Here is a 21,323-nt window from a genome sequence, read left to right as displayed (position 1 = left end):
GATGCCTGCTACTTGTGCTGGGCTTGGAGGTACCCAGGATAGGCCAAGTTGAAAGCCAAGGCTGGCTGCTGCTAGTGACAGGCCTGAGTCCACTTAGCAAGAGGTACGGGGTACGACAGATGCTGCTTGTTTTAGAGATTTTAGGAAAGTCTGAAGCTGGAGTCAAGACAGGCTGTCCATATGTAAAAGCCACTGGAAACAACTTAGGTGGGCCTGTAAATTAGGTGGGGTGGGGTCTCAGGGATTGTTCTCCTTCCCCCTACCTCCTGGGTAGGGCATATACCTGTCCAAATTAACAGAAGTTACAGTATCCTAATATGTAGGGATTGCCCATAAGATGTCTCTAGTATGGGAGATCTGATTATTTGTCAGCACATGCAACAGGAAGACCACTAACTTAGATTTTTTCCTCTTTTTCTTTGTCATTTCCTGAGAAACAGATGAGGCCTAAAAAGCTTAAGGACTGACAAATCAGAGTTTCAAATTCAGACTTCAAGGCCAGGCCAGTTATAAATGAACGAAATGGGCTGGGTGTGGGGGCAACAGAAGGCAAACGTGTCACCAGGTCCATAGGAGATGGCCCCTTTATTTCAGCATGAGGGTGCGGGAATGGGGAGAGCACAGCCCGCTAAGGAGGACAGCCACTGCTCCGTATCAGACAATTATTGCTGTGAGGGAATATGGTGCGCTCTCTCCAGATCGTCCCATTTTTTCAAGCGTATCTCAAAGTATACATATGTGAACGCTCTTCATTTTTAATTCTTGGCAATTAAACCAAAATTTAAGATAATACTTTGTGGGCCAGCCAAAAAAGACTGTGCGAGCCAGTTATGGCCTCTGAGATAAAAGGATTATGGAGCTGGGGGGGGGGGGGCAGCACTTTCGAGGGGAAGGAATTATTAGCAGTCTAAGGAGGAAAGACTAGAGAGGAGAAGACAGGAAGCTGGAGAAACAAGGCAAATGAGCTACCCTGAATCTCCCGCTTTCTGTGGACTCTGAAACGAATTGGAGTGTAGGACCCGAATCCTAAGAAGAGGATTGTGTGTGTGTGTGTGTGTGTATACTTAATCAACTTAAAATTAAGACCATAAAGCAAGAACAGTCCCACATGGTGATGCATATACCAATGGGTTTACACTTGTTTGTAGCTCAACAACCATAGTTGTCTCTTACTTTTGCACACAACAGATTACTTTTATTTTGCTTGAAAGGTATAATACATCCAGGTAAATAAGAGAGCAAAGAAGTTTTCTAAATGCTTTTATTTTTGGCACAAATATTTACAAATATTTCTGCACCTCTCAGGTTCTTCTTGCTGGAAAAAGGAGGGCTGGTGATACATTTGTTAATGACATTGAAAATGTGTATAAAGGTAATAATGTACTTTTTAGCTATGTTAATAATAAATTAATGTTATAATGGTTGCCATATTGGAGAAAATTAATTAATTAGTCTCAGAAAAAAGTAGTTTTAAAGGTGGGTAAGCTAGGGATATCAAAACAAAACAATCAGCTTCAGACAACATTGTACTATATGCAATCTTTTGATGAATTCTATTCAATTGCAGAGGGTCATACCTTGTACAGTGCCTGATATGCAGTAGGTATTCAGCAAATGTTTGTTAAATTTCATTGCTTTTTAACACAGTGCTTTACCTCAGTGATAATTAACTGAGATAGAAATAGAAATTTGTAAGAAATATTTTTTGGTTTCTTGTAAATATATACATGTATATAATATATATATTTAGAGAAAACAGGAGCAGCAGGAGAGAGAGAACAGAAAATGTGTGTATGTTCTAAAAAGTGACTCCAACTCCAGTTCCTCAGCGATGACTATTTTGACCCTGTCTGTGGTCATAGTCCCTGCTGACAATATGCTGTCATTTCCTCGACCTCATTCTTTATCTTCGTTTTGGCTTTACAGAGATCAGGTCTCAAGTCACAGGAATCTCTATGGCCTTCAGTTGCTAAAGTTTTCCTTCCTTTTGCCCTTGCCTGGCTCAGAGGAACATGCCAGGTGGTATAAATGTTTCCTTTTCAGAACTGAAGAAGGGATCTGGGCTCTGGAGTCAATAGAGAAAACCTTGGTTTCGGTGGCTTCTTGGCTCTCGACTCACCTATTCTCAGCCAGCACAGAGGCCTCTTTTCAAATGTGCTCTGGTTAGCTGTTTTAGATCCTTGTGCTTTGAAAAGCTCCTTTCTCCCACTGGGATATTATTCAGACAAAATGAGGCTAGAAAAGCTGTGGGAAGCTTTGGAGGCAGAAGGATAGGACCCAGCAAGGCTTGCAGTAATAAGGGAATTCGCTGTGGTTACCTACATAGTCCAAAGGTGCCCCTGAGCCCATTCCAGGAAGGAAGCAAGGCTGGACTTTCTTGTTCGGTTCTTTGGCTCTCTTAGTTTCCCCATCTGGGGCCAGGATGTGTATCAGGAAAGAAATCAGTCTCAGGTGTGATCTCTCATTTTTTTCTCCTCTAAACTTCAGCTTCTAGGCATCGCACTGTAGTTTTGGGAGGACTCTTGGGCTCTTCTGGCTTTTTATCAGTTTTATTTGATTCTTCATTGGGGTTGCTGTCATCTGCCCTCTCCTCCTTTACTAGTTTGGTTTCAATCATTTCCTTCTGCTGATTCTTGTTTGTAAAAGGGAAGGCCTTTACATACCTGTAGGCATAAACATAAAATCAAAGTGAGAAGCTCCTATGTGACACATACAACACTAAGTAATGCTTTGTCTGTGACATCCGTGTTGGCACAGCACACTGGGTGCCTTTATTTGAGAGAGATGCTAACACATGCGCACTCAAACACGTGAATACATCCCCAATCTAATGGATTCATTTAGACGGGATAGTAAACACAGAGGCCAAACTTTAGGCTGACCTCACAACCCTCCCACCCAAAGCAAAGAATTGAAAATCAAATAAAGCATATATATTTTCCTCAAGATGTCAGTCTTTTTATTTCTTGATTTTCAAAGGGACAGCCATTAACCTATTATATAAGCCTGGATGATGATGCATGTGCTGAAATAGTCAGGAACGCTGGATGGTAGGGAGAAGAGCTGAGATGAAGGAGGAAATTTACAACATAAGAGGACTGCCATCCCCATTTTGACCAGAAAAATGCTAATAACAACTCTGGAAAAATACAAGATAGGGAGATAACAAAGATTACAAGACTAACCCTACCTTTTGACGTAGCAAATGGCGAGACCAGCCGCAGCAGCAAAGAACAGGAGCGCAAGCACTAGCAGAGCCGTGGGAACACCTGGAGGAAACAGATATGGCCTGTTGGCCCTTCACTTGTACGGTGCTGTGCACAGCTCTTTTAATGATGAATCCTTACCCCTGATTGAGACACAGATAGTGAAGGAGAAAAGCCTTTTCTATGACCGCAGAGGCCACTTAGGATGTTGGGTCCACATCTGCTTCTTTGCTTCTTGCCTACAGAACCCTTGGCCTTGCCTCTCATACTCTTCCTATTCTGTAAGTTCAATATGACAGAAAGAGCCCATTTCCTCTCTGTGGCCTTGTGAGGATAAGTTTGGAGCTAATTAACCAAAAAGAAGTGTTTATTTTTTAATAAGAAAGCAAACTTCCTAATCGTATGCATTTAAGGTATATATTTTAAAAAGAACTTTTACACATTAATAGGTAGTAATATATTTTAAAAGTCTTTGACACTCGTGATTTTTAGTTTAATCTCTAAGGGTTTTTTTTTTTTTTTAGAACTCTCAAGTTCTATGACTATGAAAGTTGAGTTTGCATTAACCTTTTACTTGTGTTTGGCTGGTCCTGAGTGCCCAATCTGGAGACAGTCTAATTTCTATGTATTGTCTGTTACATACACACACACACACACAACACACAGACATGGAAAGCTTTACCTCCAAACCCAACACCTTCATTTTTGAATCTTCTTGTATATTCACCATGTGATTCAGTTTCTATAGATGTGGTGGTAGTTTCCATAAAAACTTCTGTTATGCAAATTAATTTCCTTTTTCGTGGAGAAGTGGAAGCCAGAACGGGAGGAGGTTCAGTGGAGTAAGGGACACCAGTAGATAAGGTTGGGTATACACTGTCACTGCCATCCATTTCTGTGGTGTATGTTGCACTTCCGGTGTTGAATATGGGATCGTTGGTGGTGATAATTTCTGGAGAGCATGAGTTAATCCAAATATCTGTTGGGAAGGGAAAAACAAAGTGACCGGTAGCCTCCTAATTGATCTTTCTGCCTCTAGTCTTACTTCCTACACTTGATCTTAGCCAAAAGGCCGAGAAATGATCATCTTACTTCCTTCTAGTCCCCCTTATAGTGTAGCTGGAATAGTTTTACAAAAACGTAAATCTAACCACATACTTCTTTCCTTAGAATCTCTTGGCGACTGCCACTACTGCATGCCTTATAAGGCCCTCTATGATTTGGGCCAGCTGGCATGACAGCCTCATCCGATCAGTCTTTCTCTCCTTCCTCCCACCATACGGAAATTCCTTCAGTTCTTTGATATGCTTTCTCTCACATCTCTCACAGCCTTTGACCTTGATGCTTTCTTCACCTGTAGTTCTCTTCACCCCCCTCTTTATTTAGTTCTTATTTACCCTTCAGGTCCCAGATCAAGCATCTCTTTCTTAGGCAGACTTGGCAACTAGACTGGGTTCCTGGGTGTATGTTCTTGTGCCTCCTTGGATTTCCCTTGCCACTAGTTCACATCACACTCGTCCCCACTGGCCTGTCTTTGTCATCGTGGTATGTGCACTGTGCCTGACACATAGTACATGCTCAGTGTTTGATGAGTGGAGGAAGGAAGGAAAAGGGAAAGGAAGGAGAGGGTAGGGAGAGCAAATATACACACATGACACCACTTCAGGACAAGGATCTACCAAATCCAGATCGCTCTGCGCTCATCAAAAAAGGGTGGGGGAGGCAAGGGTGGGGGTGGGAGAGAGGTGATTTGCTTTTCAGTCTGTTGAATGTGGTAGAGAGGAAACTAACATTTGTTGAGCATCTTGCTCTGAGTCACCACAGCACTTCACTTAACAATTTTATCATATCTTCATTTAGATAGGAGGAAACTGAAGTTCAGAGAAACAGAATGACTTCCCCAAAGTCACAGAAGTCGTAAACGGCAGAGCCATGAATATATTGTGATATGAATTTGCATCTATTTAGAATCCTTCATTATTTGTGGGTAGTATCAGCTGGAATGTTAGCTATAAAGGAAAGTCATTCCATTCATTTTTGAAAATTAAATTATAAATCAAGGTCATGGATATTATAGTACTGATAAAGCGTCTGACTACATACACATTCAGTCAGAATTTTATGCCATTCATTTTACTTTGAAAAGACCTCTATTCAAATAGACATCATCTTTGACTTTCTCTACCCTGAACTTTTAGCTACATTTCTCAGTTTTGAGCAATGCTGAGTTCTTCCCTCAGTAAACGAACCCTTTTTTAATATCACAGAAGAAAAAAACGACTGAGTACAATATACTATGCTGGGAACTGAAAATATAGAGATAGATAAGGTTCCTGTTTAGAGGAAAGAGAATTTTGATAAGAAGAGGGGAGATCACTGGGGATTCACAGAGGAAATGGCATTTGGGAGGATTAATGTGTTCATTCAACACAAATTTGTTGAGCTCCAGCTCTGTGCAGGCACTGTTCATGTTGCTAGGGACACGGTGCAAACGAGACAAAGTCCCTGCTTGTAAGGGGCGTATATGCTATTGGAAGCATAGAGATAATAATTTTTCTCTAAAGCCAGAAATGTCAAAGGATGGTAAATCTTGAGAAGAAAGTTGAACAGGATAAAACTTAAACTGGAAAGGGTAGGGAATGGGCGACGGATACTCTGGGTAGGGTGATAAGAGAAAAATCCCTTTGTGGAGGTGATACTTAAGCTGAGACCTGAATGATGAAAAGTAGCCAGTCATTGAAGATCTAGAACAAAAGAATTGCAAGTAAAGAGAACTGGAAGTTCAAGAGCCTGAAGTTGAATGAACACCACACGTTTGATTGGGGTGGGGTGGGGAGGGGAAATAGAAGGGCTGGAACTGAGGAGCAACTCACCTAGTGTGGAGGGGGGAATAGTGTACCCCAGTCAATTGAAATAAGCATGACCCAAGAATCCAGGAGTTTGAAAGTATAGTTATGTTAGAAAAATGAGAAGGAGCACAGTGAGGCTGGAGAGTAGGGTATGCCTATGATTGGCAGCATGAAAGACTGCAAGCAAGAGATAGGGTTGGGAAGACAGTTTAGAGCCAGAGTATTGAGATTCATAACTGTCACGTTAAAGAAGTTGGAATTTATTCTGTAGAAGCAGGAATTTTCACCTGGAGTCCACAAAATGATATATAAAAGTTCTCATATATGCCCACTTTTTTTTTTTTATTGTTGTTCAAGTACAGTTGTCTCCATTTTCCCTCTACTACTCTCCTGCTCCACCCATCCCCACCTCCCACCCTTGATCCTACCCCCTTTGGCTTTGTCCACGTGTCTTTTATACACGTTCCTTGACAACTTTTCCCCTATTTTCCCCCATTATCCCTCTCCCCCCTCCTCTCTTGTTACTGTCAGTTTGTTCTTTATTTCAATGTCCCTGGTGATATTTTGCTTTGTTGTTTGTTTTGTTGATTAGGTTCCACTTATAGGTGAGATCATTATGGTATTTGTCTTTCACCGTCTGGCTTTTATGTGCAGAAGGCTTTCTAGTTTGCATCATACTCTTAAATGGGAAGTTACCTAAGGTTGTGGAGCAGATTAACATAATTATTAGCGGAGGTGTGTGGAGGATGGAATACAGAGGGAAGAGAGTACAACCCAGAAGTAAACAAGATGATTGCAATTACATGGAAATAGGGGAATCCAGATGTGTCTGGACTCCTGGAATTTAGATCTTCAAGACCTTTGAGGGAAAAGTGATTCTCAGCTCTGGTTGTGGGTTGACTCATCTGGGAAGATTTAAAAAAATATGGATGCTCAGAACCCATTCCAGGCCTATGTTACTGATGTGTGGTTATCACCATGGAAGGTGCAACAGGAAAGTAACATGATTTAAGATTTAAATCCTGGCTCTTTCCCTTATTAACTGTGACTACAGCATGGAACACTCTAGTATCAGTTACTTCTGGTAAGTAGAAAGGATACATGTGTGTCCTTTCACTGGGGATTAATGAGATAGTAAATGATACAGCCTAGCATAGTGTATGGGCAGAATAGACAAGATCACTTCATTAAATGTAGGCAAGAATGCCATGGTGTGAGGGAACAACAGCTGTTTGGTCCTGTGATCCCTAACTGCTCAAGGCCACAATGTATCTCACTTGGAAGTGTTAGGACCTGGCTCTCCTTCTGCAATCTACAAACATAATTTCTCTAGCATGTACCAAGTGCTCTGGTAGGTACTAAACACAGAGTGGGGTTGGAGTCCAAGAGGTAAGGTAGGAGCAAGGGGTATAAGAAGGATTCCTAGAGAAGATGACATCTGAGATTTGAATAAAGAGAAAGGGTTAGCCAGGTGGCAGAGGGCGGGCACTGTGGCAGAGGGAATAGCGTGAAACAGACGGTGCACACGGAGCTTTAAATGCACTTTGGTCTGATCCCCAAAGCTGACAAAGATAGCGATAAGAAAGATACAGTTGAAAATCAGTGTCAAAAGCACTCTGATCCCCAGACCTCACAAGATGGTAGTAAAAAAGGAAATTACAAAAACAAAGAATAATGGGGTAAGTTTAGAATTAGCATTAGGATGAGGGTTAGGGTAACTCTGATCTTCACAAAGGTGACAGACAGAAGCAGGTGAACCTAATTTATTTCAATAAAATAATAGAACCACTCGGAGTAGTGAATTTTTTCAAGTTACTTCTGTACACAATTCTATGACAGCACATCTTTACAGGGGTATCTTCTAAGGACTAAAAGAAGTGCAAAAAAAAAATCTTATACTCCTCTCAGTATGTTTTTTATTTCTAATAATGTTAATTTTGTAATTTTGAAAGCACTGTAGAACAAGAAAATATGTTAAAATTATTTATTGGGAACCAAGATGTTTCACACAAGAAAAAAGAGATACAAATAAAAGTAAACTAAGGGAAAACTTGAATTGTTAAATTTGGGCTATAATATCAATAAAAATCCATAATTTTAAAACATATATGTGTGTATGCATATGTGTGTATGTACTGTTGTGTGTTGGAGGAAATCATCAAGAGGACATGACTGCCTGTTGACTGGTTTGTTAGGCCTGGGTAATTGGAGGCTCCTCACTCCCTTATTGTCCTTGGAATGTGCATTCTGCTTTACTTCCTGGTGCTAGAAGCTGCCCGAGGACCCAGCCTTGAGACAGCAAGGTGTTAGTTAAGACCATCTAGGTGGTATACATGACTGAGCCCAGTTAAGGCCTCCATATAAACTTATGAGATTCTAGCAGCCAGTGTAGTAACATACCAGTCTTGAGGCCACCCAAGACAAGACTCATAAGTTCCTTTTTTTTTTTTTAAACCTGCCACCTACCAATCTGGAGTGGTTTGCCTCTTACTTGAGTCTCCCCTGCCCTCTGCACACAGGGACACATTTCAGATTATACCTGGGAAGCTCCTAAGGCTGTGAACCAGCAGTATGTATATAGATAGTCTTTTTAGTGGACAGGTGGGGAATATGCATATGTTTTCTAGCTGTCCACAAAAATGGACTGGAAAGCAATGCAAAATCCAGTAGTGGTTAGAACAACTTGCATCCAGATCTCGGTTTCTAATGAACATTCTCCACTTTAAAGAACCAGGGCTCCTCGGAGAAGTAAGTGGCTGATAGCACATCTGGAGCAGATCAAGTACAAGGTGAGCCTGGGACATGTTATTATGCCAGAAAATAAGAATTTGATCAAATACTAATGAGATTATGCATAAAAGCCAACTAAAAGGGCCTCCCACTTGCCAAATTTGGGACAGTTTGAGCAACAAAAAGGATAAAAATTGTGCTCTAGCTAGTGTGGCTCAGCTGTTTGGGGTATCATCCCATGAAACTGAAAGGCTGCAGGTTTGATTTCCAGTCAGGGCACATGCCTAGGTTGCAGGTTCGGCCTAGTTAGGGTGCATAAGGGAGGCAATGAATCAATGTTTCTCTCTTGTTAAGTGATCCCAGGCGCGGCACTAGCAGCAGCCAGCCTAGATTCACAGCTTGACTTCACCTGGGAATCTCTAAGCCCAGCACAAGTACCAACCATCTCAGATTGCTCTATAGCTCAGGCAGGGTGGCCCAGAAAGAACACAGGTGGGGGCTCACCTTGGCCTGTGAAACCCCTTGGCTTGTACCAACTGGGAAACCCCAGGACCTGCGTACCCAGTGGACAGCTACAGACCACATCGGAGCACCACCACCCTGCCCCTGCACAGCTGATCCTCCATGAAGGGTGGAGGTTGGTGGTCAGCAGTTATAGCCAATCCTTGCAATTGTCTGGCCTGGGTAAATCCCTCCCATTGACCTGCCAACAGCAACCAAGGCTCAACTACAAGAGGAAGGTGTACTCAACTCACACAAAGGGCACACCTCCAATACCCACCTTGGGTGATAGGAGAGGATGTGCCACTGGACCCTACAGGACATCTATTACCTTAGGCCATGCTACCAAGAGAGGGAGTCATAGCAGCTCTACCTAATGAATAGAAACAAACACAGGGGGGCTGCCAAAATGAGGAGACAAAGAAACATGGCCCAAATGAAAGAACAGATCAAAACTCCAGGAAAAGAACTAAATGAAATGGAGATAAGCCATCTATCAGATGCAGAATTCAAAACACTGGTTATAAGGATGCTCCAAGCACTTAGTGAGGACCTCAACAGCATAAAAAAGATCCAGTCAGAAGTGAAAGATACACTAACTAAAATAAAGAACAATTTACAGGGAAACAACAGTAGAGTGGATGAAGCTGAGAATCAAATCAATGATTTGGAATACAAGAAAGCAAAGAACAACCAATTAGGACAATGAGAAGAAAAAAGAATAAAAAAAAAAACGAGGATAGTACAAGCAGCCCATGGGACAACTTCAAGCAGTCCAACATTTGCATCATAGGGGTAACAAAAGGAGAAGAGAAAATGGAAGAAACTGGAAATTTGTTTGAAAAAATATTGAAAGAAAACTTCCCTAATTTGGTGAAGGAAATAGACACGCCCATCCAGGAAGCACAGAGAATCCTAAACAAGACAAGCAAAGAGGCCCACTCTAAGACACATTGTAATTAAAATGCCAAAGGCTAAAGATGAAGAGAGAATCTTAAAAGCAGCAAGAGAAACCAGATTATTACCTACAATGAGTTCCCATAAGACTCTTAGCTTATTTCTCAAAAGAAACTTTGCAGGCTAAAAGACACTGGCAAGAAATATTCAAAGTCTTGAAAAGCAGGGACCTACAGCCAAGATTGCTCTATCCAGCAAAGCTATGATTTAGAATCAAAAGGCAGATAAAGAGCTTCCCAGAGAAGAAAAAACTAAAGGAGTTCATCATCACCAAACCATTAGTGTATGAAATGTTAAAGGGACTTATTTAAGAAAAGAATATTGAAGCTGTGAACAATAAAGTACCAATAAATACATACCTGTCAACAACTGAATCTAAAAAACAAACTAAGTAAACTTGAACAGAGGCAGAATCATGGATACAGAGAGTTTTTGATGATAGCCAGATGAGAGGTGGGTATAAGGGAAAGGGTGAAGAGGTGATGGGGTTAAGAAGCACAAATAAGCAGTTACAGGATAGCTATGGGGATGTACAGTATAGGAAACGGAGCAGCCAACGAACCTACACGCATGACACGTGAACATGAGCAATGGTGTGGGGATCACCTGAGGTAGTGGAGGGTTCTGGGTGGAGAGAAGGGAAGGGGGGAAAATCAGGACAACTGTAATAGCATAATCAATAAAATATAATAAGATACCAGCTCACACCTGTTGGAATGGCTATTGTCAAGAAGACCGGTAATAACAAGTTTGGGAGAGGTGGTGGAGAAAAAAGAACCCTCATTTGCTGCTGGTGGTGCAGCCACTATGAAAAACAGTATGGAGGTTCCTCAAAAAATTAAGAATACAGTTACCATGTGACCCAGCAACCCCTCTTCTGGGTATCTACTCCAAAAATTTGAAACCATGTATTAGCAAAGATACGAACACCCCTGTGTCCATTGCAGCATTTTTCATGATGGCCAAGACGTGGAATAAACGGAAGTGTCCTTTGGTAGAGGACTGGATAATGAAGACAGACAACGGAGCGCTACTCAGCTGTAAGAAAAGGCGAGACACTGCATCTGTGACAGCATGGAGGGATCTCGAGGATATCATGCTGAGTGAAATAGGTCAGGAAAAGTCAAGAACCTTATGATTTCATTCATATATGGGATATAAAACTGAAGGCAACAAATGAACAAACAAGAAAAAACAAGCAAAAATTCAAACACAGACACAGTATGGTGGGTACCAGAGGGGAGGGTACTGGAGGGGTCAGTAAAGGGTAAAGGGTCAAATGTATGGTGACAGAGAAGATTGACTTTGGCTGGTAAACACACGATGCCATACACAGATGATGTTTCATAGAATTGTACAGCTGAAACATATATATTTTTGTTAACCAATGTCACCCCAATATAATTAGTTGAAAAATGCAAACCAAAATAAAACACACACATAAAAAGAAGATAACCATTTTTACAGCCCCCCCTTATATAATAACTGATTCCAGCAAGGATCATCAATGGCTGCTTAAACTATCAGTGAAAGACAGTCAGGGGTCAGTATATTTGCATGGTGCCAAAATATCACCCCGTGGATCGCACATTGAAAGGGGAAAACATGTCTTTGAGTTCATCAGAGAGGTCTGGCAGTCACCATCTTAATCAAATGATCAAAATTAGCATATTAATAGTGGGACATGATGACATTAAGTGCCTTTTGTTGGTATGTGATCCAAAGTACATGATATCACCTATGAAGTATTTTTGCTAAAAATACCAAACATGCATCTAACTAAGCTTCTAGACCTAACTTTAAGTATACAGGAAATCTAGGGGATAAAAGTACAAGTTAAATAAAACTGTGGGGAAACTCATGTATCCAAATCCTCTTTCCCTAACTCTTTTTTGTTGAGTCCAGAGGGCTGGTGATCAAACCATCACATTGACAGCTGGCAGGAAGGCCAGGCAGGTAAAAGGCCAGGCCATTTGGCAGACAGGGGCTGGCTATGGGATAAGCGACGTGTGAATCACCAACTCCCCAGCCAAAGGTGATACAGGCTGAAGAGGCAAAGGGGAGAATGGTGGTAAAAAAAAAAAAAAAAAAAACATGTTGGAAGGAGGCTTATGTTCCAGTCTTGACTCTGCAGCTGACCATAGGACGTTGGACAAACCAAACCTCCATTCTGAGCTATAGGGTTAATAGTTTCATCCTTGAAGTGAGGGAAGTAGACAAAGTGTTTTCCAGGTTACCTTCTATGCCAATGCCCCCTGGGTCAGAGGACTGCCTGCACCCTATGCTGCCTTTGGAAAACATAATATTGCTGATGCCATTTTTCTCTTGCATCTTAGAGAATGATTTTGGAATCTATCCTTGTGTATGGCCACTCAGCTGGATGACCTAAAAAAGGTCAGGTATTTGAGTATTGTATGAAGAGAAATAAATCAGGCAGAGGTTCTTATGACAAATTGAGAACAATTTGTATTTAGTAAATGAAAAAGGTTTCTGAGAAGGTACTTAAACCTTTCTGGGAAGGTAAAGGGCTGGGGGTAAGGCAACCAAGGTCTCCAAGCAAGGTTAAGGGATTACTGCATGGCCACGAGCAAATCAGTTCTACTTTTTAGCTTCATCTCCTTCCTCCATGAAATGGAGATTAGGTCTTTTTCTAAAAAAAGGTCAAGTGCAGCATCCAAATTTCCTCTCCTGTAAAGGAATGGAGGATAATGGAAAGAGCATGGTTTTAGAGTTAGATCTGTATTTCAATCTTTACAGTAGTGAGATCTCAGACAACTGTACTCATATCCTCTGAGCTGTTTTTTTTCTGCAAAATGAGGATGATCAAACATATCTCATAGGGAGATTGTCAAGGTTCAGTGAGATAACAGTACATTACTTTGTCCATAATAGATATTTCCTTCTCTTCCTGTTTATTTTATAGGATGGAGTGGGGGAGGTAACGGAGCCTTCTGGGATGCCGTTCCCCTGATGTTGCCTGTCAGTTACGTTTTCCCTAACTTTTTCCTCCAAGGAGCACACTGCCGCATCTAGTCTCGTCACAAAGGCAGTCTTGGGAGGGTTAAACACCATTGCTACGATTGCTGCTGCTCAGGGTCACCCTTCTCAGATACGCTGTAGAGCTAGCGAAACCCCAAGAAAACACATCATATGGAACGTCTGGAGATCTGACTTACCAGATGAGTTGTGACAATAGGCCCTAAAATTTTCTTTGAGAGTCTTTCTCCAAACCAGGACACCCACTCCATTCTTTCCACACTTGGGGTTTGGGAGAATCCGAGAGATGACTAAGAACTGATCTGCAACCCATCCATAGCTGAAACAGAATACATATTTGTTGAACGATTACATTTATCTCTATGGCTGAACAAGAACACAGAGCCCAAAGAACTCCAGCCCTGTTTGTGAATCCAGCTGTTTCTCACCTGCAAGTCTCAAAGCTAGACTTCCACGCTGCTTCAACCTGGTCTTTGCTGGCTAAAGTTAGTCCCATCAGCCTACAGGCCTCCTGGGCTTCTGTGAAGTTCAGCTGCCGGGCTGTCTTTTTTTCCACAACAGTGACCCCCATAATTCTGCATGGCATTGCGGAAAGCTCTGCAAAGGAACCACACAAACCCTCAGTTTGCTGCTGTGCTTGTCCAGAGCCCTTAGGCTCCTCTTCCTGGCACAGCATCGTTGTCTTGATGCAGCAGTGAGGTCACTGTGGCTGGGGTTAAAGTTTAGAAATAACAGGACACAGGCCAGACATTTCGCACAAGGACAAAATGCTGGGTTAGGTGGGTGCTCGGTCTGATCCAAGCTACACCTCCCATCAGATCCAAGTCTACTCTGCCGCCCTGCATTGAGGAGCCTTGTTCGTTACATGGAAGCTTCAGCTACCAGTTCCTGGGGTGGAGTCTAGGTGATTCTGCTGCTGCAAACCTTTTTGGAGTCTATAAAATGAATGGTCTGAGACTTTGGGAAACATAGAATTCGGGTCTCTTGCTAAAAAAATAGCAACACTCCAAACTAACGTGGATTGGAGATAACCCTATTTCAGAGATGGGTTGAAAAATGTTGTACTTGGTATAACCTGAGCTTTTTCAGGCCCAGATCTTCTCTGACCATTGGGGGGCAGACTTACTCAGAAGTTCCTGGAGGAGCTGGACAGTAAACCTTGCCTGACAGAGAAGCTAAATGAGGTAGAGTTTTGGAGTCAGACCTGGATTTGAATCTAGCCTGTGTATGTCGCTTGCTGGCTCTGTGACCTTAGGCCTAGTTATTTTATCTCTTAGCCTCAGGTCCCTTACAAAATTGAGAAAGTAACAATATCTATTGTATAGGGTGGTGAGAGTTAAATGAGTTAATTCAAATAAAAATGCTTAGCATATTGCCTGCTACACAGTAGGTGCTCAATAAATCATAAAGAACATTATCATTATGTTATCTTTAAGGCATTTTGCCTTTAGTGCTCAAATAGTCTTCCTGAAGAAGTGGAGGCACTTGAACTGTTAAGACGTGAATAATGTTTTACTCAAAATCTGATGAATCTGAGAGTTCTTTTAATCCCTCTCTTCAGAGTTCTGAGATTTACAGACCTATATGAAATCATCAGTTGCAATGCATTCGGGTACATTATTCCTATTGGGTTTCATCCACAAAAGTCCATAAAAGGGTGTTTCAATCTTCCAAGTAATTGTTTGTACACAGATCTGTGCATTGGCTGCCCAGTCAAATGCTTCGACTACTTTCTAGGTTAATATTTGGAGGAAGTTTCGTCTGGAAAACATGGAAGGAGCATTTCTAAATCCTCCATGTTACCTTGCTGTGATCTGGGTCAGGGGCTGCAGGAAGAAGAACATGTATTATGTACAGTATTTGTGGGTGGCCTTATTTGCTTCCCACCCTACTCTCACCGAGAGAGAGACCTGAGAGCCAACACCAACGGGAGTATTTGTGACCAAACAGCTTCTTATATGAGAACTATATCAATATTAATGCCAACTTCTATAAACTATTAATGCTACCCTGTGCCAAACACTGTTTTTTTTAAACAGAAAATTGAGGCTCAGGGAGATTAGTAACTTTCCCAAGCCCAAGGATCTAGAGCGACTAGTGGCAGACTGGGGGCACTAACCCAGTTATGACTGACTCTAAAACCCCAGTTCCTAACCAGCACACTATTCTGCTTCCCACTGTGGTATGGGGGAAAGATGGACACACACGCACACAACTAGAGCTGAACTCTTGGAACACACCATTTGTCCTGGAATTTGGTTTATTTAGCCTATGAACTTGTTATTGCTCGAGCCTCTTAGGGCTATTTCTTTTGGGGGGAGGGATACTTGCAGATTTATTAATTATACTCTAAAGTGGTCCTGATACTCTCTCATCATATCTCATTTTTACTCTAAATAATATTAGTAGTAGTAATGGCAGATCTATTCTGGGCAACAGACTTAGCTTTGAATATTTCTTGTAGTATTAGTTGGTCGTGGGACCTTGGGTAAGTTGGCATTCTCATCTGTAAAATTGGGATGCCATATCTTCTTCATGGAATTTTTGTCAGAATTGAATTAGATAACTAGTACCCAGCAGAGGCTGAGTCTATAGTAGGCCGTTAATAAATATTAGTCACGGTTAAGTATTTTTTATTTTAGTTAGGGACAAAAATAGGTAGCTGGTATCTGAGGGGTACACCAGTAATCTGTTAAGCATTCTCAGGAAGCAACAGATAGTAGAAATAGTATATGCCCAGCCACTAGCCCGAGCTGAATTCAAACCCCAGCTTTATTATTTACTGCCTGTACAGCAGGGGTGTCAAACTCATTTTCACCGGGGGCCACATCAGCCTCGTGGTTGCTTTCAAAGGGCTGAAATAATTTTAGGACAGCATAAATGTAACTACCCCTTAACTGTTAAGGAGTTGAAATTACATTCGCCCTTTGAAGGCAACCCGGAGGCTGATGTGGCCCCCGGTGAAATTGAGTTTGACACCCTTGCTGTACAGCACAGGCAAGTTGCTCAGTCATCTTATAGATGAAGAACCTGTTTCTTTATCTATAAAATGTCTTCTTGAGGTATTGTTCGCAAGTATAGGAACACAAGTTTCCTTTTCAAGTGCTCAGATTTTTATTTTCCCAGAGCTGCAATAAGTTGTTTGTGGTTGCAATGCCTTTTTAATATATTCTATGTATTAATATATTTTAAATACACACACACACATATACATGCCCTTAACTCTGTGTCTCTACATAATAGGCTCTCAAGAAGACCAGCTCCCATTCGCATCCGCTCATCTTCATCAGCCACCTTTCCCTCAATCATGGTTCTAAATAACTTTCAGTTGTTTCCAAAAGTTTAATTTCCTTAAGAAAACTTCGCCATTATTGAGGATGGTCCGAAGAGTGTGATAGAGTCATTGTCAAAGACAATTGAGTAATGGTAACATTTGGGGGAAAAGTCTTCTCGGGGATTTCAAAGAGAACCAAATGCATTCGACAGTAACAGTTCTAGTAATTGTATTTTTCAATATCAATTATATAACTCTAGCTTTCCTTATAAATTTAAATGTAATAATATATGAATCAACTCTGGGTGTCAGTTCCTGACATTCTATATCTCAGGGCGTTTTCCAGCATCGGAACACACAATTTTCTTCTAATGGACTCAAAGTTTCATTTGCCCAGAGCTGAAATGAGTGATGTGGTTACGATTTTTTGCCTACAATGCAGAATGAGGTTATCATGTAGGTATCTCAAAGCCCAGAAATCATTTCAAGTCACTCCTTTGGTAGAGAGCTGATGGCTAATTTTTAAACCTATATTTCACATTTTTCAGTTTATTTGCTACTTACTGCACAGTAAAAACATATGCATCCCATGATAGCATAATAAGAGTGAAATTAAAATAATTGTATTGGCACTTCCAAAAATTTAAAACAGGCCAATATTCTGTGAAAGCTAGTTGTTTTCCCCAGGCTTAGTGATTGCTTTAAAAGTTATACAATCATAATTTCTTCTTTAGTGAAACATTTTAAAAAACAAATGATCTCTCCTCAATGTTTTCTTTCAAAATATCATTAAAAAGAGTTCATAACCAAAAATGAAAGCCAAGGTAACATAAAGGTAAACATGAATCATTTTGGTGAAGTTGACGATATGGTGAAAACATTTCTGGCAGACCAATACTACCGATTAGATCTTCTGTGGACATTGAGGGTCACCCCCACTCCCAGCTATCCACAGTCAAGAACTTAGTAGGCTTAGGACAGGTTGTAAGATTTTGCCTTGCCTCAGGCTGGCGTTCTGCTGAGAAACCTACCTTGTACCTGGAGAGAGCCTTGGACCAAGAGCCTTGTGGTCCAGATGGAGGCAAGAAGCAGCACCGGGCTGAAGCACTTGGTCATTGTGCCAACCCCTTCAGAGCCAGAGAAGCACTTCAGACAGCCACAGGCAATAACACAAGCATACAATCGCCAGTCTGGATGGAGACTTCTGGAAATACGTTGGGGCCCCCACTGCTCCACTTCATAACTGAGACATCCGGATTTCCCTGCTTTCAAGCTTCTGACTTGTCAAGGTCACTGGGGGAAATGAGTGACGTCCCTTGAATGCCCAGGCTGCACTTTGTGGATAGCTTTCTGGAAAATTTAGCTAATGCTGACTCAGAAAACATGAAATGAGGAAGGCAGATAGCACAATGTGGACTGCTGAAGGTTTTACTGATTTCCATGTTCCCTGCCACTGCCCACCACCCCCACCAGCTCAGTTCTCACACGTTCATTGTCATTGCCTGTGGAGCCCATTCATTTACATGCTCCTAGGAATGTCTTGTCTCTAAAGGAGATTAAGCATGGCTTATGCTTTTCCTCTCACAATCCATGAGGGTTTTTTTCCAGCTGTATATTCTTGTGATCTGTGGGGGAACGATGCTAAGGCTCAAGAAAGCAAATGCCCATTTACATACCAAGGACAGGTTCTTCATCCCTCCCTTTGGGCTTCTTTTATACATTTAAAATTTCTACACCACTACGGGCGATTCCTTCTTCAAAGAAACCAACACACAAAAAATTCATATTTAAAAAATACAAGTGTGGGGGGGGCAATTCACAAAATTAGTCATTTTACACTTTACAGGAAAGGGTTTTTGACCCCTCAACAGGAATTCCTACAGGGGCCCTTTATAATAACTCTTTCTTTAATAACTTCTCTTATAGACCAAATAACTTCTCTGGGAGACCAAAATTCAACTTACACTTCCCCTTTCTCATTTGACAAATGTGGGCTTTACCTGTACGGTGTACGAGCAGAGTGCACTCTCTCTTTTCCCAACTGCATTTTCAGTGGTTGGTCTTCCGTAGTAATTATGGAATGCTGGCTCGAGAGTAATGCCTTGAGCAAAGGTTTATGAGTTTTCTCCAAAATGAATGTCACTTATGAGAATTAGTCTATGGATAACTAGTTCATTTCTATATAAACAGTATCCCTAAGTTCGGCATCTATACAGAAAATACCAACAACAAAAGAAGAATCTGCACAAGCACAAGGAAACTTCTAAGAGACTACGGGCTAACCCTTAAATATCTCCAATACCTAAAAATTTTAATACCTTCAGATCTCATTATTCAGGTGAGCATAAGCCTCAGGCTATGGGTACCTCAGAAACATATGTGACTATCACTATAGAACTAGGTAGACAGGAAAGCAGGTATCACATCCTCTTCATCACTATCCTTAAAGCCCTAGCATCATGCTTGAAAAGGAGCTAGGCTTCAAGCATTTGCTCAAGTATGACAAAAAGAAAGAAGGAAACAAGATCTGAAGGGGGAAAATAAATCATAGAAAACAAAGCTTTGGATAGGAGAAATAGTTTATGAGAAATGAGGTCAACCCAAGTTTCAGAAACATATCTGAGAACGAAAGTTCGTAGGTAATGGGAGCCTGTCTGACTGTTCTGGTACCTAATAATGAGTTTCTGGAAGAGGACACAATCTTATTTTGGGGATCTCTCTATTGAGAGAAGTTAAGCTACCATTGGATTGTGATTGGAAATGCCTGATGGGAACTTGCTGCCTCTCTTGTTAAGTGTGAATTGCTCAGTCTTAGCTTCTAGGCCTCTCACCCAAGATAGGTGTCTGAGGAATTTGTTGCCAAGAGCTACAAGCTAAGTAGAGAGCTATACAGAAAATATTGCTGGACAGTCTCTCACCACCAAGTTCAGAAAGTGTTCAGGACGTCACTGCAGCACTGTCCACTTCTAAAGTAACAGCTCATGCTGCAATCAGGGAGAGCCAAGAATCTTTTTAAAAGGGCTAGAACTGGAAGGCAAATTTGAAAAGTTAAATGCCAATGGAAAAACAACAAGTTTCAAAGAAGAGCATAGCATACGGACTATCTGGGCCAGTTTTCTTGTTCCCTGGATATGGAATACATGTGTGAAAGATATTTAATCTGATGTATGCAAGTAAAAATTTAAATAGAGTAGACATTTTGCAATGTGGCCAGAAGGATGGTAATATGGTACAACCCAAATTCCTGGACTGAGGATAATATCTAAACTTTAGTTTAAGTTCTAACAGTAATTATCTGTGTGACCTTGAGCAAGTCATTTAACTTCTCTGGGCCACAGTTTTATTATCTGTCAAATAAGGGAGTTGAATTATATGGACTTAAAAGTAACATAGCAATGAAATTTTATGATACTGATATTACAGGGATTACTCATTTTCTAACATATATAAATAGGCAATGTATTAGTCAGTGTAGTCTGTCGTAACAAACAATGCCAAATCTCAGTGCTTTAATAAAAAAAGGCTTACTTCTCTCGTTACAAACCAATGGCTGACAATGGTGGGGATGATAGTGGTGATGGAGGTGACGCAGTAGTGGTGATAGTGTTGGTGTATATGTGTGTGGGGACGATTTTGCCACATACAGTTATTCAGAGACTGTATAGCTCTAACATCAGCTCCCTCCTCCTCAAGGTCTTCTACACTGATCCAGCAACCAAGGGAAGGGAGTGTGGAGGATTGTGCCGGAGATAGGAACCAGGCCTGGGAAGTGGCTGTATCACTTTCAACCATGTCCCATTAGACAGAATTTTGTCACATGTTCCCATCTAGCAAAGGAGTCTGGAATCTAGCTGTGTGACCAGAAGACAAAGGGAAAATTATCTGATGAACACACAGCAGTTTCTGCCAGAGTTTACCCTTCTGATCACCCAATACAGGGTTCACTATTTCTACCACACTTAGAATACAATCACCCTGTTCTCAAAGGACAAAGTCCAGCTCAAAGTCCATGATCTCTGAATTACGTTCAGCCATCCCTCTCTGGTCCAGCTGTGGTACTTGTGGTCTGGTAACCTATGAACTAAAAGAGTTATATGCTGACCCCCAAGTGTAATGGTGAAGCAGCATCTTGATAACCTTAATAAAAACTGCCATGTGTAAAGGAGTTCTGTGTAAAGGAGTGAAGTGGGAGACACAGCAGTCACCTGGCCACAGGAGTTCTGGAACACCAATGAAGAGGCATTATAACAGCCACTCTATCAGCTTTCTAGTGCTGTGTAATGAATGACCACAGAGTTAATGACTTGAACCAGCACCTATTTATTATCCTCCCATTCTGTGGGTCAGAAGCCTGGTGGTCTCGGCTGGGTCCTCTGGTCTAGGCCTCACGAGACTGAAATCAAGGTGCCAGCTGGGCTGGGCTCTCACCTGGAGGCTCTGGGAAAGAATCTCTTTCCATGATTATTCATGTTGGCAGAATTTTAAAAATTCTGCCTACCACAGCCACCTGCCTTTGATTGGATCCTGATTCTGCTTTCTGGGAGAAACTCCCATGTCCCATGTCCACTGTCCCCTGTGGCCCTTCATTTCATGTGATCTTCCTTGGTCACAAGAAGTGGGAATTAGAGAGTGTGTCTAGCTTCTACTGTCTGCTTTCTGCTGGCGTAAGCTTAGGGCACACAAAGTTGTTTTTCCAGCTTGAACAACCAAAGGAGTTTTTAGTCTTGGCTTATGTTTCTCTGTAAATACAATTTCCTCACTAATTTAGATTCCTGATCTATTTGCTTCAATTTGATTCCTTTGGGGTGT

General features: G+C 41.5%; 1 protein-coding gene across 1 annotated transcript; it reads right to left on the bottom strand.

Annotated features, from left to right (window-relative positions):
• Positions 1-1,252: 1,252 nt before the first annotated feature.
• LYVE1 (lymphatic vessel endothelial hyaluronan receptor 1) lies at positions 1,253-17,803 on the bottom strand. The gene is made up of 6 exons (XM_024559053.4): positions 17,546-17,803; positions 13,669-13,837; positions 13,420-13,559; positions 3,889-4,185; positions 3,191-3,269; positions 1,253-2,663 (listed from the first exon to the last, which is right to left on the bottom strand). Exons 1-6 carry the CDS (start codon positions 17,628-17,630, stop codon positions 2,477-2,479), a joined length of 957 nt encoding a protein of 318 aa, XP_024414821.1. The 5' UTR covers positions 17,631-17,803; the 3' UTR covers positions 1,253-2,476.
• Positions 17,804-21,323: the final 3,520 nt, after the last annotated feature.

This window comes from Desmodus rotundus, chromosome 5, assembly GCF_022682495.2.
Source record: "Desmodus rotundus isolate HL8 chromosome 5, HLdesRot8A.1, whole genome shotgun sequence".
NCBI classification, from domain to species: Eukaryota; Metazoa; Chordata; class Mammalia; order Chiroptera; family Phyllostomidae; genus Desmodus; species Desmodus rotundus.
This window is presented reverse-complemented; position numbering and strand designations above follow the sequence as displayed.